This window comes from Xenopus laevis, chromosome 9_10L (assembly GCF_017654675.1).
Source record: "Xenopus laevis strain J_2021 chromosome 9_10L, Xenopus_laevis_v10.1, whole genome shotgun sequence".
Classification (NCBI taxonomy): Eukaryota; Metazoa; Chordata; class Amphibia; order Anura; family Pipidae; genus Xenopus; species Xenopus laevis.
Genome location: NC_054387.1, coordinates 137728788 through 137755232, shown reverse-complemented (window position 1 = coordinate 137755232; position 26445 = coordinate 137728788). Strand labels below are relative to the sequence as shown.

General features: G+C 42.2%; 1 protein-coding gene across 1 annotated transcript; it reads left to right on the top strand.

Moving 5' to 3' along the window:
* The first annotated feature begins 9701 nt into the window (after positions 1-9701).
* fbxl16.L (F-box and leucine-rich repeat protein 16 L homeolog) lies at positions 9702-25416 on the top strand. Its single transcript, XM_018241402.2, has 6 exons — positions 9702-10448; positions 18567-19259; positions 19899-20407; positions 21485-21569; positions 22645-22708; positions 23632-25416. Exons 2-6 carry the CDS (start codon positions 18579-18581, stop codon positions 23778-23780), a joined length of 1488 nt encoding a protein of 495 aa, XP_018096891.1. The 5' UTR covers positions 9702-10448; positions 18567-18578; the 3' UTR covers positions 23781-25416.
* The last annotated feature ends 1029 nt before the right edge of the window (positions 25417-26445 follow it).

The window sequence follows — 26445 nt, the reverse complement described above, 5'->3', positions numbered from 1 at the left end:
CCAAAATGGCGAACGTCGCGCGACGTTCGCGAACATTCGGCGAGCGCGAACAGTCGATGTTCGCGCGAACAAGTTCGCCGGCGAACAGTCCGCGACATCCCTAGTTATCAGTCAGTTTTATCAGTCAGTTATGTCAGTTATGTCAGTTATCAGCCAATTATGTCAGTTATCAGTCAGTTATCAGACAGTTATCAGACAGTTATCAGTCAGTTATCAGACAGTTATCAGACAATTATCAGACAGTTATCAGACACTTATCAGACAGTTATCAGTCAGTTATCAGACAGTTATCAGTCAGTTATCAGTCAGTTATCAGACAGTTATCAGACAATTATCAGTCAGTTATCAGACAGTTATCAGACAGTTATCAGTCAGTTATCAGACAGTTATCAGTCAGTTATCAGACAGTTATATCAGCCAGTTATCAGACACTTATCAGACACTTATCAGACAGTTATCAGTCAGTTATCAGACAGTTGTCAGCTAGTTGTCAGTCAGTTATCAGACAGTTATCAGTCAGTTATCAGTCAGTTATCAGTCAGTTATCAGTCAGTTATATCAGCCAGTTGTCAGTGAGTTTTCAGTGAGTTTTCAGTCAGTTATCAGCCAGTTATCAGTCATTTATCAGTCCGTTATATCAGCCAGTTATTAGTCAGTTATCAGTCAGTTATCAGCCAGTTATCAGTCAGGTATCAGCCAGTTATTAGTCAGTTATCAGCCAGTTATTAGTCAGTTATCAGCCAGTTATCAGTCAGTTATCAGTCAGTTATCAGCCAGTTATCAGTCAGTTATCAGTCAGGTATCAGCCAGTTATTAGTCAGTTATCAGCCAGTTATCAGTCAGTTATCAGTCAGGTATCAGCCAGTTATTAGTCAGTTATCAGCCAGTTATCAGCCAGTTATTAGTCAGTTATTGGCTAGTTATTAGCCAGTCGAAAAAACTTCGAAAATCTAATTAAAAAAAAACCAACCGAAATTGAGACCAAGTCAAAATGAAGTTTTGTTTTTTGGTCGAATAGATCTGTTTTCGATCGAATAGGTCAATATTTGACCGAATTCGAATTGTTCAAACCGAAGGTGTAGCGCATTCGATCGAATTTGTTTCAACATTTTTCACAAAAAAAATGCGATTGACTCCAAATAGGTTCTAGGCGGTTCCCTCATAGGATAGAACAGCATTTCGGCAGGTTTTAGATGGCGAATGGTCGAAGTCAAATTTTTAAAGAGACAGTACATGATAAATATCGATATTCAAATTTTTTTCAAATTGAATTTGGACTATTCCCTAGTCGAAGTACACAAAAAATATTTATTATTATTAACATGTATTATATAGCGCCAACATATTGCGTAGAACTAATAGCTTGAAATTCTATTTTTTTTCATTTGAAAATTCACCTCTACCTTTGATAAATCTGCCCCTTACTGAGTGCTTGTAAGTAGCCTGAAATGAGCAGGAGAATTTACTTTAATTACATTTTATTTAATGTATTTAACTTGGGCGCAGAGTGGGGGGACAAGGACCCAGACTAGGGGTAGGCAGCAAAATAGTTTCATGCCTAGCGCCCCCCACCCCTACCAATGTACCGCCATAATCTGACAATTTTGGATTAAGTACAGATACGGGGACACATTACCAACTAATTTACTGTCATTATAGAATGAGGCAGGTCACTCTCCTTTATATTATACAATACAAACTTTATTCTATTATTATATTATACAATACAAACTTTATTCTATTATTATATTATATAATACAAACTTTATTCTATTATTATATCATGCAATACAAACGTTATTCTATTAATATAGTATACAATACAAACTTTATTATATTATACAATACAAACTTTATTATATTATTATATTACACAATACAAACTTTATTATATTATACAATACAAACAACTTTTATGTGAGTTCTTTTTCTTTTCACTGTTATAAGTTTGTGTTATGTTTTGGGTAGCCAAGGATGAGTAGAGTATATATAGGATCAAATAAAGCTAGCATTGGACTGTTCACAATTAGCTGTTTCACTATTTCAAAGCTATGTTGAGCAGACTCTGACCACACCAGACTTAAAGTTCCACGTAGTAGTGCTCTAAGTGGCTCCACAACTGAAGCATAATTGGGAATAAACTTAGAATACCATGAAGTAAGACCTAAGAAAGCTCATAAGGTCTGGAAATCAGATGGAGGAGGTGCTTGTGTAACAGCGTTGACATGGTCAGGGTCAGGCAGAAATCTCTTTTGTGAGATTATATGACCCAGAAATGACAGCTGAGTTTGTCTGAAGTGACATTTGGAAAGGTTCAGTTTCAGTCCTGCAGAATCAATGCATTTCAGAACCTTTTCTAGGTACTTGTCATGAAGATCCATAGTTGGAGCGTAGACAATTATATCATCCAAGTAGTATTTTACACCAGGTATGCAAGAAGACATCAGTCTTTGAAAACAACTTGGTGCTGAAGCCAGTCCATAAGGTACACGCTTGAACCGAAACAAACCATCATGGGTGATAAATGCAGTGAGGTCTCGACTTTCCTCATGCAGTAATACTTGACGATAAGCACTCTGAAGAGCCAGAGTTGAAAAGAATTTTGCTCCTCGGAGTTCTGAAAATATTTCCTCTATGTGTGGCAAGGGATGATTATCCATAACAACTGCTTTATTAGGTTCACTGAGATCAACACACAATCGAATGCCTCCAGTTTTCAATTGGTGAAACCCATTCAGAGGATTCTGATTTTTCAATCACCAGTTTCTTTAGTTCCTGTGAGACAGTCTCCCTTATAGAGTAGGGCAATCGCCTCAACTTCTGGCTCAAAGTTAAGTTGAGACCAGGTTTTACATCTGGTCTCATCTTAACTTTGTGTACAAAGTTCTTTGCACAACCCAGTGAAGTGTTGCTTTGTGGTGAAATTGTAGACACTGACTGTGTGGCAGGCACTGGTGCTGTAGTAATGAGACCATCAACTAATTGTATGTTTAATGCAGCAAAGAGATCCCTTCCAAGTATAGCAGTTCCCTTATTCACAATGTAAAAGTCACATTTTGCAGTATTTGATTCAAATTGTACAGTCACTGGCAAGTAACCAAGCACAGGGATTGGATCCTTTAAGTAACTGACCAGTCTCAGGGCAGATACAACAAGCGGATCTTTTGCAAAGTATTTCAAGAAAACCTCCTTTGGTTGTATAGAAAGAGCTGAACCTGTATCACATCAGGTTAATGGAGTGTCCCTTGTCAGCAGAAGCAGTACTGACACTGACAGTGCATATAAACTTGTCTGGAATAAATTTACCAGCTTTATCCACACTTAATACTGTGACATTTGTAGTGTTGTGTTGAACCACAGCGAAAGCAGTATTTTCTATCTGTATTTGCTGCAGGGTTTTGCAGTGTAGGTGTATCCTTTTCCTTAGCACTGTATTTTGCCTGTGACTGTGCATTATTAGGCCACAGTGCTGGATTCACAGTCTGTACATTCCCAGCAGTTCCCTGGCTGAGAGTTTTAGCCTCTGCCACTGCTGTTTCAATTTGGCTAGCAACTGTAATAGCCTTTGCAAGGGTTAAATCTAGGAGCAGTCTCTCTCTAATGGGAGGTGAGTTTGTTTTTTCCACTATTTGGTCTCTTAGCATTTCATCTGTTAGATTCCCAAAGTCACAGGTAACAACCAGCTCTTAAAGCTGCTACAAATTGTTCTGTGGATTCACCATTACGTTGTCCACGTTGGAGGAATTTATATCTTTCAGCAACCACATTTACTTGGCACGAAAAAGTTCTTTATAGCAGTAAGAGCAGTTTCATAAGTATCATCAGGTAATGGTAATGTATAGAATATACGCTGTCCCTGTGCTCCCAGGCAGTGAATAAGTAAAGCTAGTAGCACAAGGAACAAACTGAGCATGCTCTTGCCCAGGGCAATGAGGTTTAAGCTGAAAACAGGAAGTCTGATACAGAAGCCCATGAGTACACAATAGAAGGAAAGAAATGTGCTGTTTGTTTTGACAGGGGACTCAGAGCAGCATTACTTTGGGGGTTTACTGGTGTATTTATATAGACCTTTCTGATAAGGCTTACTTACTTTTAGCCTTTCCTTCTTCTTTAAATGTAACTGGTCTGGTGTTTATCTCTTTCTTTTACAATTAACCATTAACAAAACACTTGCCCAAAAAGGAGGGCTGGGGGTTGGGGTATGGGGAGAGAATTCATATGTCAGCTCCCACCCAAATAATTATTATCATTCCTTATTGATTTAGTCTGATTTGAAGTAAAAAAAGGAAAAGGCTTCCGTACGATGGGGCACAGTGGATCTCTATGTAAAAGAGCTGAGGACCAGATTCCCTGGGACCGAGCCTTTGATTTATAGAGAACAGCAGAATATTTTAGGCAAGAAAGAGCCGTAACCAATGCCAATGTGCCATTTCACCTGTGGGAGGTCCTCTGTCATTTCTAAAAATAGGTTCAGACCCCCCTTTGTCTTCATCTCAGCAGCTGTGAAAAATATCCTGTTGCCAGGCGACAGCTGTTACCGGGGGAGATGGACATTGCTAGGTGATGGTGGTTGCTGGGGCAACAGAGGGGGCCTGAATCATCTGCAGTGCAGCGTTTGTGTGTGTGTATAGGATGAGTGTGTGTGTCCCCAGTTGGCTCCCCGATCAATTTGCCTGCACCTCGGCTCCTGTCTCTCTCTCTCTCTCTCTCTCTCTCTCTCTCTCTCTCTCTCTCTCTCTCTCTCTCTCTCTCTCCTTTTCTCTCTCTCTCTCTCTCTCTCTATATATATCTGTGTCCACAGAGATGTGCATTCATGTACTACTAGAACCCACCACCAGCATCATCATCCTTTATATAGTTACCCATTAAACAAACACAAGGCTTAAACAGGGGGGTTACACAGCTCTAATATCCAACGTGTTTGTATTGCACCCTGATCTCCCCTTCCTTGTGTATGTATGATGTATATGTGTGTATCAGTAGGGAGGGGATCCCCTGAGGTACCCCAATGTTTGTATTGCACCCTACTCTCCCCTTCCCTATGTGTGTATGATATAACAATGTGTATGTGTGTCAGTAGGGAGGGGAACAGATCCCCACTATCCCAGTGAGCTACCCCAATGTTTGTCTTGCACCCTGCTCTCCCCTTGGCGGTGTGGTTGTTCATATAAATACGGTGGTTACCCCACCCTTCCAGTGATCCTGTTGTTTCTTTCTCTCCTACAGCCTTTTGTCTTCCTTCCCTGAGTCAGTCCCAGTGGAGCTTTAGTAGGTCATTATGACCCCAGGAGCATCTGCCTGGAAGCCCCGGGGAGGAGATTTAACAGCACTTTGCTCTGTGTTTGTCTGTCTCCCCCCTGCTTCATTATTTAAAAGTCTGATCAGGTTTCTCTAGTGTAAGGTGATGGGAGGGGGGAGTGCTTCTTAAAATAGAAAGAAACAGGCACGGATTCCCCCCCCCCTTCCCATGCAGTTGTATTGGTGTAGCTGTGGCTCGTGCTGCTTCCCCCACACCAGTAATGTCTGATACAACTGCCCCCCCCCCGGCACAGGAACCCTACCATACCTGCTGCTCATTTACTAGAGCTCTCACAAATACAATTGCTAAATAATGGAAATCAGAATCTTGTTCCCATTTTTATAATGAAGAATTATCATTAGAGCAGTCATTAGTGTGACCAGAAGAACTACAACTCTCTCATTTGCTCTTACTGGGACTCATCCGGCACATCATAGCTGTTTATTTGCCCTTTGTACCCTATGTGAAGAAATTGCCCCACTGTCCTGGGCACAGCACCCCAACCTTCCTGATACAACTGTGTCCCTCATTGTATAGTGGTACCGACATATTCTCTCTTATTATGTAAAATGGTCCTGTTCTTACTCCTGTTACACAGCTGCTTATATGCAGTTTCTTTCATCATACAGAGTAACTTGACTCCCCTTATTTCACACTCATACTCATAAGCTTTCTCATAATATCAAGATGAACATTTTGCCATCGAATTGAAAATTGGAGTTCAAAATGCACAAATTTCACTACGGAATAATCCAAACTTGTTTCGAGTTATTTAAAAAAATTTGATTTTTGAAATTTATTATACTTTGGCCCTTTAAGAATTCGAATTCGACTATTCACCCCTTAAAACCTGCTAAATTACTGTTTAAGTCAATGGGAGAGGTTCAGGGATCAATTTGAAGATGTTTGCAGCCTTCCTGACATTCAAGTTTTTTTCAGAGAAAAAACTCAAATCGAGTTTGATCTAATTCAATTCCAATTCCATTCTAGTTTTTGGGTCATTTAAATTCTTCTTTCATTAATAAATTTCCCCAAGTCAAATTTCGAATTCATTCCAATTTAAGGGAGTTTTAAAAACTCACATGAATTCGAAATTCGACCCTTGATAAATGTTCCTCCTAATATTGTGCCTTTCCATCTCTTCCGGGGTATTTTACTGTGATAGACTGACGTCCCTTACTCACCTTCCAGAGTCTAATACATCTTTGCTCATCGGCAGAGTAACTTTCCCAGCTTTACTGATAGGGTAACTATCCTGACTGTTTCTCATTTCTAGCAGAAGGTCAATGGTACAGAGAGGTCAGGCCCAGACTGTGGGTCGTGGAGCTGCTGTAAGATGCTATAGACACTCAGTGTTTGGGCCCCTGTGTACTTGGAATGCCAGGGCCTATTTTGAATGTGACCATGGGAAAGAACAGGCAATGGTGATTTCTTTCTAGGGTTTGTGCATTACATTTCTACCTGTTAGTTAGTCTTCATTGGTCTCACTGTGTATATAACCTTACATAGTTAAATTGGGTTGAAAAAAGACAAAGTCCATCAAGTCCAACCCCTCCAAATGAAAACCCAGCCCCATACACAAACCCCTCCCTACTGTCACATAAATGATATATCCCCATATCTATACTAACTATAGAGTTTAGTATCACAATAGCCTTTGTATTATGTCTGTCCAAGAAATCATCCAAGTCCCTCTTATAGTCATTAACTGAATCATCACCCGGCAGTGCATTCCCCAACCTCACTGTCCTCACTGTGATGAACCCCCTACTCTGTTCCTTTAAATGAAACTTCTTTTCCTCTAGTCTGAAGGGGAGGCCTCTGGTACGTGATTCTCTTTATGGGTAAAAAGGTCCCCTGCTATTTGTCTATAATGTCCTCTAATGTACTTGTAAAGTCTAATCATGTCCCCTCACAAGTGCCTTTTTTCCCCAGAGAAAACAACCCCAACCTTGTCAGTCTCCCCTCATAATTTAACTCTTCCCTCCCTCTAACCAGTTTAGTTGCACTTAGTCTCTGCACTCTCTCCAGCTCATTTATATCCCTCTTAAGGACTGGAGTCCAAAACTGCCCCCATACTCCAGATGAGGCCTCACCAGGGACCTATAAAGAGACACAATTATGTTTCATCCCTTGAGTTAATGCCCTTTTTTATGCAAGACAGAACTATTTGCTTTAGTAGCCACAGAATGACCTTTGGCCAGATTGAATGTAGTTCTTCTTTCATTCGACTACGTCCCATTTGCACGTGCCTGTCCAGTCTTCTTATGTCTCACCCTATTTCCTTAAAGGGATACTGTCATGGGAAAAAAAATTTTTTCAAAATGAATCAGTTAATAGTGCTGCTCCAGCAAAATTCTGCACTGAAATCCATTACTCAAAAGAGCAAACAGATTTTTTTATATTCAATTTTGAAATCTGACATGGGGCTAGACATATTGTCAGTTTCCCAGCTGCCCCTGGTCATGTGACTTGTGCTCTGATAAACTTCAGTCACTCTTTACTGCTGTACTGCAAGTTGGAGTGATATCACCCCCTCCCTTCCCCCCCAGCAGCCAAACAACAGAACAATGGGAAGGTAACCAGATAGCAGCTCCCTAACACAAGATAACAGCTGCCTGGTAGATCTAAGAACAACACTCAATAGTAAAAACCCATGTCCCACTGAGACACATTCAGTTACATTGAGAAGGAAAAACAGCAGCCTGCCAGAAAGCATTTCTCTCCTAAAGTGCAGGCACAAGTCACATGACCAGGGGCAGCTGGGAAACTGACAATATGTTTTCCGATGACAGGATCCCTTTAACATTTCGGCAATGCTCACCAGTGTTTATGTTTCTGTCTAGTTGATTCGCCAGAAATCTGTAATCATTGTTAGTATCCCTTGTTTTCCTCAATATCCTAACCCCAACTCATTGTTATTCATATTACAGAGTAATTACCTGCTATATATGACACAGTGCTCCCTACTATTTTGTGTCAGGCTGGCCCAAGCAATGTATAACACTTAGATTGTAAGCTCTATGGGGCAGGGACCTCCTTCCCACAGAGCACTTAAACTCTGTGTCCTTATATAAGTTCTGTGTACTGTGTATATGTATTGTATTTATTATGTGACGTCCTCCCTTTGTGTACTTTTATATATTGTACTTTTATATATTGTACTTTTATTTATTGTACTTTTATATATTGTACTTTTATATATTGTACTTTTATTTATTGTACTTTTATATATTGTACTTTTATTTATTGTACTTTACTTTATACAATGTACTTTTATATTTTGTACATTTATACACTTTACTTTTGTACAATGTACTTTTATATATTGTACTTTTATTTATTGTACTTTTATTTATTGTACTTTTATATATTGTACTTTTATATATTGTACTTTTATTTATTGTACTTTTATATATTGTACTTTTATTTATTGTACTTTTATATATTGTACTTTTATTTATTGTACTTTACTTTATACAATGTACTTTTATATTTTGTACATTTATACACTTTACTTTTGTACAATGTACTTTTATATATTGTACTTTTATTTATTGTACTTTTATTTATTGTACTTTTATATATTGTGCTTTTATAATGTACTTTTATACATTGTCATTGTACATTTATTTATTGTTCTTTTATACATTGTATTTTATATTTAATTTACATTTATATAATGTACTTTTATACATTGTACTTTAATATATTGTGCTTCTATATATTGTACTTTTATTTATTGTACTTTTATTTATTGTACTTTTATTTATTGTACTTTTATATAACGTACTTTTATACATTGTACTTTAATATATTGTGCTTTTATTTATTGTACTTTTATTTATTGTACTTTTATTTATTGTACTTTTAAATAATGTACTTTTATATGTTGTACTTTTATATATTGTGCTTTTATATATTGTGCTTTTATATATTGTACTTTTATATATTGTGCTTTTATATATTTTGCTTTTATATATTGTTCTTTTATCCACACCAATCACTCACGTCTCTCCCTTTACAGCTTGGTACCCACACATTACAATATGTGCTCGTGTGCTCTTTCCTTTTAGAAGAGGCAGGTTAAGAGAAGTGCAAAGAAGATTTAATGGCATGTATGAACTATTATTTTCATGGGAGTAACTATGCCTTTCATCCTTTCCAGAATCAGCAGGAGATGATTCTGGGGTTAATGCAATGCTGTAACCATTAGATTATTTGCCTGGGGGTTCACTATTGTATTCATCATATCCAACAAGAGCATTAGTGGGTTAAGACTGGTGCCTGCTAGAAGCACCACAGCAGCACCAAACCTTCTCTGTACAGCTGAGGAGGAGGAGGAGGAGGAGGAAGCAGAGAGTGAATGGGAGGGAGAGGATGAAGGAGAGGAGGGGAGGAACAGAGCGAGACATACAGGCTGCTTGACTGATGTCATGAATTATTGATATCAATGGTGATTTCTCTCAGTGGGGCTGTGTGTGACACCCTGAGTGTGTGTTTGTGTATGCAGACAGTCCAGTCAGTATATGTGTAGCTCTCTGTGTGTGCAAGCAGAATTGGATGTGTGTGAGACCTGTGTGTGTTTGTGCAAGAAGGGTTGTATGTAGTGCCTAGTGTGTGTGTGTTTGTGCAAGCTGGGCATTCTGTTTGTAGCAGCGTGTGTGTGACAGTGTGTGTGTGTGTAAGGGAGGGTGGAGAATCCAGATCAATTCTCTGCGTTTGATGTCACTGTGCCTGACTCGGTGACGTTGCCTCCTGCTGGGAAAGGGTCCGTTCTGCTTCATTTCTGAGGCTGCTGCTGCTGTTTTGCCTGATTTTCCTTGGCTTTCCTCCATTTTTCATCCTTCGCACCTGCAAGTGATTCTGTATCCCAGGGTGGGGACCCTGGATCTTTCTATGCCTTGGATTGCTGTCCTGTTGTCTGCAGGGTGTTACACTGGATCCAAAATGCTGCCCGACCTGGTTTTATGCTGATGAGTTATTTGGGGTAAGGGTAAAAGCCCTCCTTATTTCTGCCCCAATAAAGGCACCGAGGAACATTTGCCTCTTCTCACATCTTCCAGCTGTTGTTGTGTTTTCATCTTCCCATCCCAGGAGCCGGTGATCCTGCCAGCATGCTTCCCATGAAGTGAGCGCCGGAGCCGAGGTAAGGAATCAATCTCTGGAATTTCATTCATTGCAAGTGGAATGTCAGGGTTGCTGAGCATCACATGCTGCGTCCCTCTTCTTCATCTTAAATGTGTGCCCCAAAATTTACTGCACTAACGTAACCCTATAGCTCAACTGTGTGTCCAAATTTATTCCACTGACCCCCAACACTGCACCTGTCTGAATCTAACAATATGTCTGCCTAACCCTAAACTGTACACCCCAAGTTAAACCACTCCCATAATAAAATCTCTGCATTAAACTCAGCTCTGTACTCCAAGTTCCCTCACCAACCCCAAACCTACATTTGTATTTGTCTATAGTACCCCAAGTTAAACCACTGGTGCAAACTTTAAAACTGCCTAAATCACAACTGTGTACCCAAAGCTCCACACATTGGCCCTAACCCTAAATCTGCCTTAATCTTAATTGTGTACCTAATGCTCCACCCACTGACCCTTACCCTACATCTGCCTAAATATCAACTGTGTACCTAATGCTCCACCATTGACCCTAACTCTACAACTGCCTTAATCTTAATTGTGTACCTAATGCTCCACCCACTGACCCTAACCCTACATCTGCCTAAATCTCAACTGTGTACCTAATACTCTCCCTCTGACCCTAACCCTACATTTGCCTTAATCTCAATTGTGTACCTAATGCTCTACCATTGACCCTAACTCTACAACTGCCTAAATCTTAATTGTGTACCTAATGCTCCACCCTCTGACCCTAACCCTACATCTGCCTTAATCTCAATTGTGTACCTAATGCTCTACCATTGACCCTAACTCTACATCTGCCTAAATCTCAACTGTGTACCCTAAGCTCCGCCCACTGACCCTAACCCTACATCTTCCTAAATCTCAACTTTTTACCCAACCCTCCCCCACTGGCCCTATATCATCTGCCTAAATCTCAACTGTGTATCCAACTCTCCCCACTTAGCCTTAACCATGACATCACATTTTTGACTTCTGCCTAAGTCACAATTATGTACTTCACATTACCCTGCTGGTCCCATGACTTAGTATGCCTTCATCTGAGCTGTGTACCAAAAGTGAGACCACTGACCCCCACCACAACTCTGTCTAAATTATAATATTGTTTAACCAAAAGGCATCTGACTGGCTGAACCCTTAAATGAGTTTTCCCAATACTTCTGCTTAAATTTAAACTAACTGCCCTGAACTACTATAGTGACCTCAAAATCAGATCTCAAAGTTGTACCTCAGCTACCCCACTGTCCCTAATTCTAGACCAGCCTCTAAGAACTGGTCACCCTGATTCTGGCCCTAGACAGAAGGGCACCTACTTTTACCCATTTCCTGATAATGAGACATTAGGGCATATACCCCTACCCTTTTCCTTGTAGACATATAACAGGGCACATACCCCCTACCCCTCTCCTTGTAGACATATAACAGGGCACATACCCCTACCTTCTCTTTGTAGACATATAACAGGGCACAGACCCCTACCTTCTCTTTGTAGACATATAACAGGGCACAGACCCCTACCCTTCTCTTTGTAGACATATAACAGGACACATACCCCCTACTCTTCTCTTTGTAGACATATAACAGGACACATACCCCCTACCCTTCTTCTTGTAGACATATAACAGGGAACATACCCCTACCCTTCTCTTTGTAGACATATAACAGGGCACAGACCCCTACCTTCTCTTTGTAGACATATAACAGGGCACAGACCCCTACCCTTCTCTTTGTAGACATATAACAGGACACATACCCCCTACCCTTCTCCTTGTAGACATATAACAGGGCACATACCCCTACCCTTCTCTTTGTAGAGATATAACAGGGCACATACCCCCTACCCTTCTCCTTGTAGACATATAACAGGGCACATACCCCTACCTTCTCTTTGTAGACATATAACAGGGCACATGCCCGTACCTTTGCCTTGTAGACATATTACAGGGCACAAACCCATACCCCTCTCCTTGTAGACATATAACAGGACACATACCCCTACCTTCTCTTTGTAGACATATAACAGGGCACAGACCCCTACCTTCTCTTTGTAGACATATAACAGGGCACAGACCCCTACCCTTCTCTTTGTAGACATATAACAGGACACATACCCCCTACCCTTCTCTTTGTAGACATATAACAGGACACATACCCCCTACCCTTCTTCTTGTAGACATATAACAGGGAACATACCCCTACCCTTCTCTTTGTAGACATATAACAGGGCACAGACCCCTACCTTCTCTTTGTAGACATATAACAGGGCACAGACCCCTACCCTTCTCTTTGTAGACATATAACAGGACACATACCCCCTACCCTTCTCCTTGTAGACATATAACAGGGCACATACCCCTACCCTTCTCTTTGTAGAGATATAACAGGGCACATACCCCCTACCCTTCTCCTTGTAGACATATAACAGGGCACATACCCCTACCTTCTCTTTGTAGACATATAACAGGGCACATGCCCGTACCTTTGCCTTGTAGACATATTACAGGGCACAAACCCATACCCCTCTCCTTGTAGACATATAACAGGACACATACCCCTACCCCTCTCCTTGTAGACATATAACAGGACACATACCCCTACCCCTCTCCTTGTAGACATATAACAGGACACATACCCCTACCCCTCTCCTTGTAGACATATAACAGGGCACATACCCCCTACCCTTCTCCTTGTAGACATATAACAGGGCACATACCCTACCCTTCTCCATGTTGACATATAACAGGGCACATACCCCCTACCCTACTCCTTGTAGACATATAACAGGGCACAGACCCCTACCTTCTCTTTGTAGACATATAACAGGGCACATACCCCCTACCCTTCTCCTTGTAGACATGTAACAGGGCACATACCCCTACCTTCTCTTTGTAGACATATAACAGGGCACATACCCCCTACCCTTCTCCTTGTAGACATATAACAGGGCACATACTCCTACCCTTTTCCTTGTACACATATAACAGGGCACATACCCCCTACCCTTCTCCTTGTAGACATATAACAGGGCACATACCCCTACCTTCTCTTTGTAGACATATAACAAGGCACATAACCCCTACCCTTCTGTTTGTAGACATATAACAGGGCACATAACCCTACCCTTTTACTTGTACACATTTAACAGGGCACATACCCCCTACCCTTCTCCTTTTAGACATATAACAGGGCACATAACCCTACCCTTTTCCTTGTACACATATAGCAGCGCATATACCCCTACCCTACTCCTTGTAGACATATAACAGGACACATACCCTACCCTTCTCCATGTAGACATATAACAGGGCACATGCCCTACCCTTCTCCTTGTAGACATATAACAGGGCACATACCCCTACCTTCTCTTTGTAGACATATAACAGGGCACATGCCCGTACCTTTGCCTTGTAGACATATTACAGGGCACATACCCCTACCCCTCTCCTTGTAGACATATAACAGGACACATACCCCTACCCCTCTCCTTGTAGACATATAACAGGGCACATACCCCTACCCTTCTCCTTGTAGACATATAACAGGGCACATACCCTACCCTTCTCCATGTAGACATATAACAGGGCACATACCCCCTACCCTACTCCTTGTAGACATATAACAGGGCACATACCCCTACCCTACTCCTTGTAGACATATAACAGGGCACATACCCTACCCTTCTCCATGTAGACATATAACAGGGCACATACCCCTACCTTCTCTTTGTAAACATATAACAGGGCACATGCCCGTACCTTTGCCTTGTAGACATATTACAGGGCACATACCCCTACCCCTCTCCTTGCAGACATATAACAGGACACATACCCCTACCCCTCTCCTTGTAGACATATAACAGGGCACATAACCCTACCCTTTTCCTTGTACACATATAACAGGGCACATACCCCTACCTGCCTCCTTGTAGACATATAACAGGGCACATATTCCTACCCTTTTCCTTGTACACATATAACAGGACACATACCCCTACCCTTCTCCTTGTAGACATATAACAGGGCATATACCCCCAACCCTTCTCCTTGTAGACATATAGCAGGGCACATACCCCTACCTTTGCCTTATAGACCTAAAACAGGGCACATACACCACCCTTCTCTTTGTAGACATACTGTATAACAGGACACATACCCCTACCCTTCTCCTTGTAGACATATAACAGGGCACATACCCCTACCTGCCTCCTTGTAGACATATAACATGGCACATACCCCCAACCCTTCTTCTTGTAGACATATAGCAGGGCACATACCCCTACCTTTGCCTTATAGACATAAAACAGGGCACATACACTACCCTTCTCTTTGTAGACATATAACAGGACACACACCCCTACCCTTCTCCATGTAGACATATAACAGGGCACATACCCCCTACCCTTCTCCTTGTAGACATATAACAGGGCACATACCCCTACCTGGCCCCTTGTAGACATATAACAGGGCACATACCCCCAACCATTCTTCTTGTAGACATATAACAGGGCACATACCCCTACCCTTCTCCTTGTATACATATAACAGGGCACATACCCCCAACCCTTCTTCTTGTAGACATATAACAGTGCACATACCCCTACCCTTCTCCTTGTAGACATATAACAGGGCACATACCCCCTACCCTTCTCCTTGTAGACATATAACAGGGCACATAACCCCTACCCTTCTCCTTGTAGACATATAACAGGGCACATACCCCCTACCCTTCTCCATGTAGACATATAACAGGGCACATACCCCCTACCCTTCTCCTTGTAGACATATAACAGGGCACATCCCCTACCCTTCTCCTTGTAGACATATAACATGGCACATACCCCATCCCTTCTCCTTGTAGACATATACCAGGGCACAAACCCCTACAAACTCTTTGTAGACAAATAACAGGGCACATACCCCTAGCTTCTCTTTGTAGACATATAACAGGGCACATACCCCTACCCTTCTCCTTGTAGACATATAACAGGGCACAAACCCCTACAAACTCTTTGTAGACAAATAACAGGGCACATACCCCTAGCTTCTCTTTGTAGACATATAAGAGGGCACAACAGCGCTATATTGTGAATAAAGGAACATGCTTAAAGGGATTCCGTCATGGGAAATATGTATTTTTACAAATAGTAAAACTCCAAGTCCCATTGTGACTCCTTCAGTTCCATTGAGTAGGAGAAACAATAGCTTATCTGCAAGCAGTTCCATTGTGAAGTGCTCTCTCTTTCTGAAAGCTCAGGATCAGACACAATGCAGAGATGACTCCTGTACACCAATATTACAACTAAAAAAATATATTTATTGGTTGAAGAATAAAGTTGCAGATGAATTATGTGTAATGTACACAGTGTATTTTAGTGATAAAAACGACACCATAAACATCATGACAGTAACCCTTTAACTCTGTGAATACACTTTGCTCTGAATGTAAGGTTTGTGGATTTTTTTTCACCCAAAATACCCTGCCTTGTTTTGTTTTTTTTATTACATAAAGTGACTGTGGGTTTCATATACACCTATAAAATAGGTAGGAGCGTTTATATTTTAGTAATAAGATACTCGGGACCCTGAGGTACAAACAACAAGCTACAGCCCTGTCCCCCTTTAGGTTGGTTGCTCTGGACTTGTTGCTTTTACACTTGGCTAAATGGATTTGGAAGTATCTGTCACTGGAACATTATTGCCAATCACAATTTATTTCTGCCCCCCACCTGAAGTTCTCAGCAAATGGCAACACTGGGCCAATCAGAGGGTTCCATTTGCCCAATAGGAATGTTGGGAAGTATTAGGGAGCCTGCGCCCTGTTCTTCCTTCTAGAATGCCCCCCTACATTTTGCTCTGTCCCATTGTGCTGTAGGGGCTGCCAGACACTCCTGTTGCAGCAATGTGTTAACCCTTTGTAACTCAGCTACAGGAAGGGGTGATGTGACTTCCAGTGGGAGATGGCACATTCTTTTAGCACCAACTTTTCCTCTATATGAACCCTAAAATGCCCAGCTGGATACCCTCTATTTGTGACCAGCTGAGGTGAATAGATTCCCATTAGAAATAAATAGTCGGTAATAACGTCTCTATGATCCCCGGCAGTGCTAGTAGCGGCGTTGGTCTTTTCTAGGTGGAAGGAGAGTGTTGCTAGGCAACGACATTAGGAACTGCCTGCCAAATGTTAGGTTTCAGTACCAGCACTCCTTCATTCCTTCCCTTAAATGGACTGTTCCATTCTAGAGATCCACAACACTGCACAGAATGGTATGGGCCATAATTACCAATGAGTGTGGTGGGCACAGCAATGTACATAAAAAGGAGTGGGATTGTGGGTACAAAGGAGGCTGAGCTGAATGGTCATTAGTGGGGGCCCAGAGGAATGAACAAGTATTGGGCTCATGGCAGGGGCTGTTGGATCGCCCTGTGTATAAGGCAAAAGAGCTCTGGTCTCTATGGGAACCTCACAAATTGCAGGGTTTGGGAATAACTGTAACGGGGCAAAATATTGTAGGTGCCACGAGCCTGTCCATATGTATTAATTTAATTCCATATGTAGGTGCATCTCTGCCCACCCTACATCTCCCATATCCAGTTACTGACTAAAATACTAGTTCCTGTACTGACCTGCTCCTCACTCATACTCCTCATATACTCACATACTCACTCATTTACTCATCCTATACTCACATATTCACTCATTTACTCCTCTTATACTCACATACTCACTCATTTACTCCTCCTATACTCACATACTTACTCATTCACTCCTCCTATACTCACATACTTACTCATTCACTCCTCCTATACTCACATTCTTACTCATTTACTCCTTCTATACTCACATACTTACTCATTTACTCCTCCTATACTCACATACTTACTCATTTACTCCTGCTATACTCACATACTCACTCATTTACTCCTCCTATACTCACATACTTACTCATTTACTCCTGCTATACTCACATACTCACTCATTTACTCCTCCTATACTCACATACTCACTCATTTACTCCTCCTATACTCACATACTAACTCATTTACTCCTCCTATACTCACATACTTACTCATTCACTCCTGCTATACTCACATACTCACTCATTTACTCCTCCTATACTCACATACTTACTCATTCACTCCTGCTATACTCACATACTCACTCATTTACTCCTCCTATACTCACATACTCACTCATTTACTCCTCCTATACTCACATACTCACTCATTTACTCCTCCTATACTCACATACTCACTCATTTACTTCTCCTATCCTCACATATTCACATATTCACTCATTTACTCCTCCTATACTCAGATACTTACTCATTTACTCCTCCTATATTCACATACTCACTCATACTTTGCTGTCCCCAGGCTACTGCTTGTTTCCAACTGTTCCTATCCCTCCTCTTCCCTTTTTGAGTTCAAGATCTTTCTGGGACCTTAATGCAGAACTTTGGGAGGGTAACATGGGAGGAATGGGAGTGTCTTGAGCATATTTTGTTTCCTAAGGAAATCCAGTTTGTTGTCATGATGAGTGTGGGCCAATAGGTGGAAGTTGGGTACAGCATTCCCTCATGAGTGCAGAGTTCTAGCGCGGGGAGGGGGTCATTCAGTGTCAGGAGGGAAGGGATTGGAAAGGAGATGATGATGATGATGATAATTGCTATTAATTATATATATATAAAGTGTGAGAAAAACAACCACAAGATTTAAATGTGTATTGCAGGAAAAATAAATTTTGTCTTAATTATCATAAATTGGAATATTGTCATTAATGGGGAAAAGCTTTTTTCAAAATCTTACTCAAAATATTGTGTTGTTAATATATAGGCAACTTGTAGAGGTTTTGCTGTTGGGCTCAGTAACATCTGGTACCCACTGGTGGAACCACTAAGAGAAGCGACAGTTTTCTAGTGATACAAGGGGTAACCCCCAGGGTTTGAGGGAGCACATTGTGGGGAAGAGCTTGTTGTGATGTGACTATAAGACTTGTACGGACATGTGCCATTAGTATATCATTGTGGTACTGATATCATTGCTCACAGAATGAGCCCACACTCCATGTCCATTTTCTACTTTGTTATAAAGAGACTTTTTTCTTCTTTCCAGAACGTTAGAACCATGTCTAACACAAGCAACGGAGACACCAAAACCCAATGTCTACCATGTAATGGGCTGGTGAAGATTCCTGCTCCCACCAATGGCCTGGGCTCTGCCAGTATTACCAAAGGGACTCCAGCAGTGAAGAACCGCCTGTACCAGCCCCCTTCTGTACCCACCATCCTCAGCCAAGCCTTCCCCAAGCATGCCGAGCATATCAGTCCTCCCACCCTGCCCATCTTGCCTCCCACACACACTATCCCTCTGGGTCTGAGTCCTGGAGAGGAGAACGTTCCCCTGCCATGTGGCCCCCCTGCAGACAGAGGACCGAGTCCTGACATGAACTGGCACCTTGCCCTGGATGAGAAGATTCTTACCCGTCTTTTCTGTTACTTTTCTGCCTGTGAGAAGTGCGTTTTGGCTCAGGTGTGCAAGACATGGAGGCGAGTTCTGTACCAGCCTAGGTTCTGGCTAAACCTGACCCCAGTGTTGCATGCCAAAGAACTATACAATGTGTCGGCCTGCGGAGAGAAGGAGTTTGTTAACCTGCAGGGCTTTGCGGTGCGTGGATTTGAGTCTTTCTGTCTGGTTGGGGTGTCAGATCTGGATATCTGTGAGTTTATTGATAACTACCCGCTTTCCAAAAAGGGAGTCAAATCTGTGAGCCTAAAGAGGTCGACAATCACCGATGCTGGACTGGAGGTGAGGCTTAATGTGTCCTTTAATCATTCAAATGATGTCTCTGTGAAAAGCTTAATGAAACCCCAACCCTAAAACCTGTAATGGTGTCATCACACACACCTCAAACACCTCTTTTGCACCCCCTGAATGAAGCACTAGGGGGGTTAATATAAGTCAGTGCTAAAAAGCTGCATGCCAGGGGCACAGTTGGTGTTGAGGTGGTGACCACCAGATGTAGGGTTGGAATTAGGGGTCGGCAGGAGAGGCAGCTGCCAAGGACGCAAGATGTTAGGGTGCAATTGCAATGGAGAGAGTAAAGAATTGACCAGCGTGGGGTGGTGAGTATGCGAGTGAGCATTAAGCCGTGGTTTACATGTGGCATTGGTGAGTGAGAGGGGCAGAATGAGGAGGAGGGAATGTTGAGCGGAGGGCACCAGGCTGAGCAGTATTTATTGCCTTAGGTGCAAATACTACTGGGCACAGCTCAGAGCAGATAGAACAGTAGAGCCCACCCCTGACTTTTATTTACACCCCAATAACATGAGATTTAAAGGGCGCACATCACAATGCACTTTTAGTGGTTGATCTGCAGCATCCAGTGGACCTCAGGTTAAACTTATCCCTCCTTGTAATTGGCCGGTTCCTCTCTTTGTTCCCCAGGTGATGCTGGAGCAGATGCAGGGAGTAGTACGTCTGGAGCTGTCGGGCTGCAATGACTTCACTGAGGCTGGCTTATGGTCAAGCTTACACGGACGCATTACGTCTCTAAGTGTCAGCGACTGTATCAATGTGGCTGATGATGCGGTGGCAGCCATCTCCCAGCTCCTGCCCAATTTGGGTGAGCTGAATCTCCAAGCCTATCATGTAACGGACACGGCTCTGGCATATTTTACTGCCAAGCAAGGCCGAGCCACACACACACTGCGCCTGCACTCGTGCTGGGAGATCACCAACCATGGGGTGGTCAATGTGGTCCACAGTCTACCTAACCTGACCGTGCTCAGCCTCTCTGGCTGCTCCAAGGTGACAGACGATGGGGTGGAGTTAGTAGCGGAGAACCTGAGAAGGCTTCGGGGCTTGGACCTGTCATGGTGCCCACGACTAACAGACACGGCCTTGGAGTATATTGCTTGTGACCTGCACAAGCTGGAGGAGCTGGTTTTGGACAGGTGGGTGATCCAGGAGCAACAGGCTAAGGCCAAAGGGATACACAAAGCTGGTGGTTCCTCTGGGTATGAAGCAAGTGTGACGCTTGGCTTCTTCCTCTGCATTGCTTGCTCTTTCTGTCTTCTGAGCAGAGGCCACACCTCTCTCTATAGGCCACACCTCCTCCACTAGGCTATGCCCTGTCACTATGTCAGAGCTGCACACTCCCACCATCACTAGGCCACACCCCTATGTAAATAGGTCACACCTTGTCACTACTCAATAGCCTCTTATTGTTACTATTTATATTCAGCAGTACTTTATACAGACTCTCCACATATGTAATAAATAACCCAAAGTGACCAATGTTTTCTTTTGTACAGGTGAGATGCTACCTGCTGTTCCGTTGCTATAGGTGATAGAACCGTAGCAAATGTTGTTCCTTATCTTGTATAACCCCTTGTACATCATTCCCATCAGTCCCTGCCCCAGTGAGCTTACAATCTAAGGTCCCTTTCACATTTCCATCAGTCCCTGCCCCAGTGAACTTACAATCTAAGGTCCTTATCACATTCCCAGCAGTCCCTGCCCCGGTGATTTTACAATCTAAGATCCTTAGGCATTCCCAGCAGTCCTTACCCCAGTGAGCTTACAGTCTAAGGTACCTATCACATTCCCATCAGTCCCTGCCCCAGTGAGCTTACAGTCTAAGGTCCCTATCACACCCCTGTCAGTAGGTCACATGCCTTTCATTGGGCTATGTCCCCATCAGTGGGTCACATCATCTGTCACTAGGTTCTGTTCCACCATAAGGTGTTCTGTTCAGTGTCTGTCCTGGTCCTTTTGTCACAATAAGATCTTGAGGATTCCTCCTATATTAGGGTGCTAATTGGTTGTTACATTGTAAGGTAGCCCTATTGGGGGAAGTCATAAAAGCTGACACTAAATATGGTTTAAATACATCTCCCTGGGAACTTGTACAATGAGCTTCCTCCAATTTGCACAAACCTTTGCATTTAATGGTCCTCCCATTTGTGAGGACCCTTCACCTCCCCATGGCACCAATAACCCGCTATAATAATGTCCCTTTCCTTCCTCAGGTGTGTGCGGATCACAGACACAGGGCTCAGTTACCTGTCCACAATGCCATGTCTCCGCAGCCTGTACCTACGCTGGTGCTGCCAGGTGTGTCTTTGCCAAGGGGAAATGGAACTTTCGGTTGGGTAAAATCTGCCCTTTGGGGTTCATGCTCATTTGTTTTGTCCAAATATGGTTAGATCCACTTAAGTGCAAACCAGCAAATACACAATCATTTCTAAATTCTAGACTCACTGCCTGCAGGTTCCCCCTTATACACTGCTTTAGAGACACCATGGGGGCAGCCTCACAGTTTGAGAACCATTGCCTTTGGTTGGCTCTAGACTTTAACGTCTGCACTTTGGCAAAGGTTTCCACAGGGTCAGATCTTTGGCCAGTTTGGCCACCCAGGTCTTGGTCCCTGAGAATAATAAGAGACTTAGAGACTAATGAGCAGAGGGAAGCTGGAACTGCCGAATTGTAAGACTAATTTGGGTCAATTGAAGTTGCCACTGGGACCAGAGCAAAGAACTAGAATAAATGTGTGTGATAGAACTACCCTCAAACAGAGGACGTTGAATATAATGAGGCCAACAGTAAAGAAACAATCTGCATATACCGAATTAGAAGTGGGAGCAGGTGCACCACCTGGAACAACAGCCATGGCAGCACATAAACCATAATCATAACATGGGGAACACATAATCAAACGTGGACAATTCAGAATTTATAGATGTTGCGCTGTTGAGCCCTTCCAGTGGATTAAAATGAGGGGTCTGCCATTTCAGAGATGCTTCAATCAATGGTGGAAGGTCTGGTGGTGGGCCCTGGTCAAATGCCCTTTTATTCCTGGCCCTAATTATCCCTTTTACATAGACAGGTCATATTAAAGCTTACTGCCCATAAGAATATTTCACTATTTTGCAATACAAGGGCTGCCAATGGATGGGGCTGTAGTAGGTGGCCTGCAAATTAAGGTCAAGGAAGGACATGAACTGAAATATCATTTTCTTCTCTAACATGGGTGCCTTGGACCCACCAGTTTGAGGCTTTAGAGCTGTTGCTGATCTAGGAGCAACTTCACTTGTTTCAAGGTGGGAGCTCAATTACTATTGGGGGCCCTGCCCAAGCTTTATTATGGTGTTTCCTGATGGTGATACCAACAACATTTCTTTCATTTCAGGTGCAAGATTTTGGCCTGAAGCATTTGTTGGTGATGAAAAGTTTACGACTCTTATCTCTGGCAGGTGAGTGGAGAGTCCCTACTCCAGAAGCCCCCAAAACAGACTATTATGAATGATGGCACAGCCCCTGTATATCTGTAAGCAGGCTGCGACACTCAGTCTCCTGAACAGAACAGTCCATGGCCTAAATCTCTATGCAGGGTGGGCAACATGGTACCCAGGGGGGCAGGGAATAGCTTTATGTGCATTGAACAAAACACTCAGTTAATCAGCTATTTATTGATTGAAAGCACAATGAACACTCCAAGAATATCTGTACAGACGGGTAAAGTATATGCTCTAAATTCACTGAGTCTACAATGCCCCAAAACCCCCAAATCTCCAGTTTAGCATTGTTGCCATGTCTCCAGCTACAATATACTAGAGCATATGGAATTCTGAGCATTATCTGTGGTTCTGCTCCCAAAACTCTCCAAATTTACAGTATACAGATCATCTGTTCTGATAGAGATCCAGTTGTTTTTTGCTTTGTTTTTTTCTGCATGGAGAAAGAAAATGTAATTCAGAAAGGGATCAACAAACACTTTTTCCACCTGCAACCACATTTAGATGATTCATTTAGACAATAGTTGATTTTTGAGTCGCACTTCGGAACATAAAACATTTGTTGACATTTTTGTTAGTGTAATAAAAAATAATGCTCATCAATGAGTCTAGTGCTGTTACTGGTAATATTTAATTGAGAACGTCTCCAGTTCTTTCACATTGCTCCTCAGAGATCTGGCAAGAAGGGTCCGTTGTCCAATGGGAGTAGCCACATCTTTCCATTTAGAAACTCCTCCTTAGCACACAATAAAGAAGTGTCTATAGCAGAGCAAATTGCTAAAAGTCTATTGACTGAAATTGAGTTAGATGCAATGAAAAGAGACTTCTGTTTTATGTTTTAGCAAATAAATGTCACGTGTTCATTATGTGTATCATTGCAGGTTGTCCCTTGCTCACCACTACAGGCCTCTCTGGCCTGGTCCAACTGCAAGACTTGGAAGAACTGGAACTAACCAACTGCCCTGGGGCAACTCCAGAGCTCTTCAAGTATTTCTCCCAACACCTGCCTCGTTGTGTGGTGATTGAGTAAGATACCAGCTCCACTCTTAGAATCGTCTCTTCCAAATCATTGACAGCACTGGCCATCAGATCGGAGACTTTGGCTTGGACATCAAGACCAAGCCATTGATGACTGACATGCAATGAGAGCAAGATCATGGGAGATATTTCACACTCCAGTTAGTGAAGGCTTCATTCCATGTCCCGAAGGAAGGGTTGTATATTTCCCACGTCTCATTTCTTGTCTTCTCTGTCGTGGACTGTTTTGCAACTCAAATACAGCTGGTTCCCATTCAAACCCCCAGCAGTGTCCTCTATAAGGTCAACATGGCATGAGGTTAAGTGCAGTTGAGTCTTACCTGCTGTTATCAAAATGGTGGTTGTCCATTATTCGAGTTTGGTGCTTTGGAAGATGGGTACAGAAGATCTACTGGGCCCAGCATATAATAATTCCTGGATGATTAAGTGCAAGCGACACTGCAAAGGCAATACTGAAGTAGAATATTCTGGATCCACCAGCAATCTGAAGAGGTTTCCATGCAGATTGTTGTTGGTATGACTGTAGGAAAGAGTAAGTAGATGCATGGAATGACCATAAGAAGAGCCAATGTTGTGTTTACCCAGTGATATTATTATGGAATCATCATCTACTATGAGCCTGACATCCAATCCTTGTCAACCTTCTTTCTACTTGGTTTGGACCCTTGTGCAGATGCTGCGGCTTCTACAATCACAAAGCTCATGTGGACTAGGTTTAGCCAACAATTGTTGCACACAGAGCTTTGCAGCTGGAATCTAATGGAATATAGTGTGGCTTTTGCAACAGATTAAGGCAAGGGGGTCACAGGCTTAGGGTTTTTCTAGATCTTCTATGGGGAGAAACCAGCGGCAGTTTGTTTCTTAGTTCTGCTCAGTGATCTTACATTTGTCAGTGGATCAAGTCTGGAGCCATCAATTCTATAAAAAGGACAGTACAGGGGAATCGTGGGCATGGAGCAAACATTGAGCAGAGGATATGCCTTTGTGTATATATATATATATATATATATATATATATATATATATATATATATATATATATATATATATATATATATATATATATATATATATATATATGTGTGTGTGTGTGCTGGTTAAGATGGACTGGGGGTCTCCCTCACATTGCTTCATAGCTTGCCCTAGTGCCTGTACATTTTTCTCCCTGCTTGTCTAAAATTGAGAACAGAAGTTGGAGGACAGTATTACCCTCGCCTTCCTCATCCTGGAAGGAATATTTCTTCTTGAGCTGAACATTCTCTCTAAGAAGTTTGCCTGAGGTGCACAAATAGTGATAACATAAAACTGCTGCCCCCCCGAGACATAATCCATTAGCCCACCCTGATGACTTCACTTGTCTGCTATTCTTTCTGTGATCTTTTCCACCAATTCCCTCATTCTAATCACCCTTCATCCTTGCAAGTTCTTTTTTCCTTTCCTCTATCTCTTGTACTTTTCTATTTGCCTAATTCTCACACATTTTCTCTCAAATCCCCATGCCACCAGCTGGCCCAGTCTCTATTTGCCCCATGTTCACGTCCAGCTTTGGAGAGCACTGTTTACAAAACAATCTTGTGCTGTTTATCACAATGCTTTAAATATATTAAAATATATAATTCTTTCCTCCACACGAATGTGACCAATGTTTTCTATGACTCTCTGACTTAGGTGGGATTTCTCGCCTTCTAAGACGGCAGATTTGGAATGAAACATGGAAGTGCATATTGTTATGTTTTGGTAGCCGAGGATGAGGAGAGTATAACAGTGCTTTATTAGCAGGCTCATGCAGCCATTACACAACAGTAAACAACTCTAACACCACAAGCTGTATAGAAAGTATGCACAGTACAAGTCTTGAGCACAGTGGCACCTACAGGCCATTTGTATAAACACCACATATTCACCCTATAGTAGGAAAGCATTTGGGCAAATGTAATAAATAGCAACAATTAAACAGTATGCATTTTAAAACAATATTATACATTCTTCACATCACAAAGTCCTTGGTCCATGCAGGTAGTTTTTCGATTCTCTCAGTACACCTTATAGGTTCACTTTGTTCAGGCCTATTGCAGTTTACATCAGGGGTAGGAAAAGGTCCTTCATCAAATGGAGCTTCTCCAAAGTCACATCTAACAGGAGCAAGACTTGCATTCCATATGCGTCCATCAGACAGTTCATATGTGTATGGTCCTTGCTGGCGTCTCACTTCAAGTGATGTAGTAAATTTAGATTGTCCTTGTTTCAGTATTCCTGGTTTCTTAATTCTAACTAAAGATCCAGGCTGAAAGTGTACTTCTCTTGCACCACGTTTTCTGTCAGCATAAGCCTTGCATTTGGCTTGTTGATGTTTCACAATGTCAGCAGTAGATTTTGTAGGCACAGTATTTTGTGGAAGTTTGATGTCTGCAACATGTAACTTAGTGCGCATCTGTCTGCCATGTAATAATTCAGCTGAGATGATTGGGTTATTGCATGGTGCGTTGCTCTGTAGTTATGTAGGACCTCTGTTGTAAATACTTTTCAAGATTTCCCAGTAAGATTTGCTGTCTGTAGTGGATTTTATCAGACTTCTGTTGAATCACTTGATTTCTCCATGTGCTTGTGGGTAAAACACTGAAGATTTCCTATGCACAATATTCTCTCTCTCTCAGAAA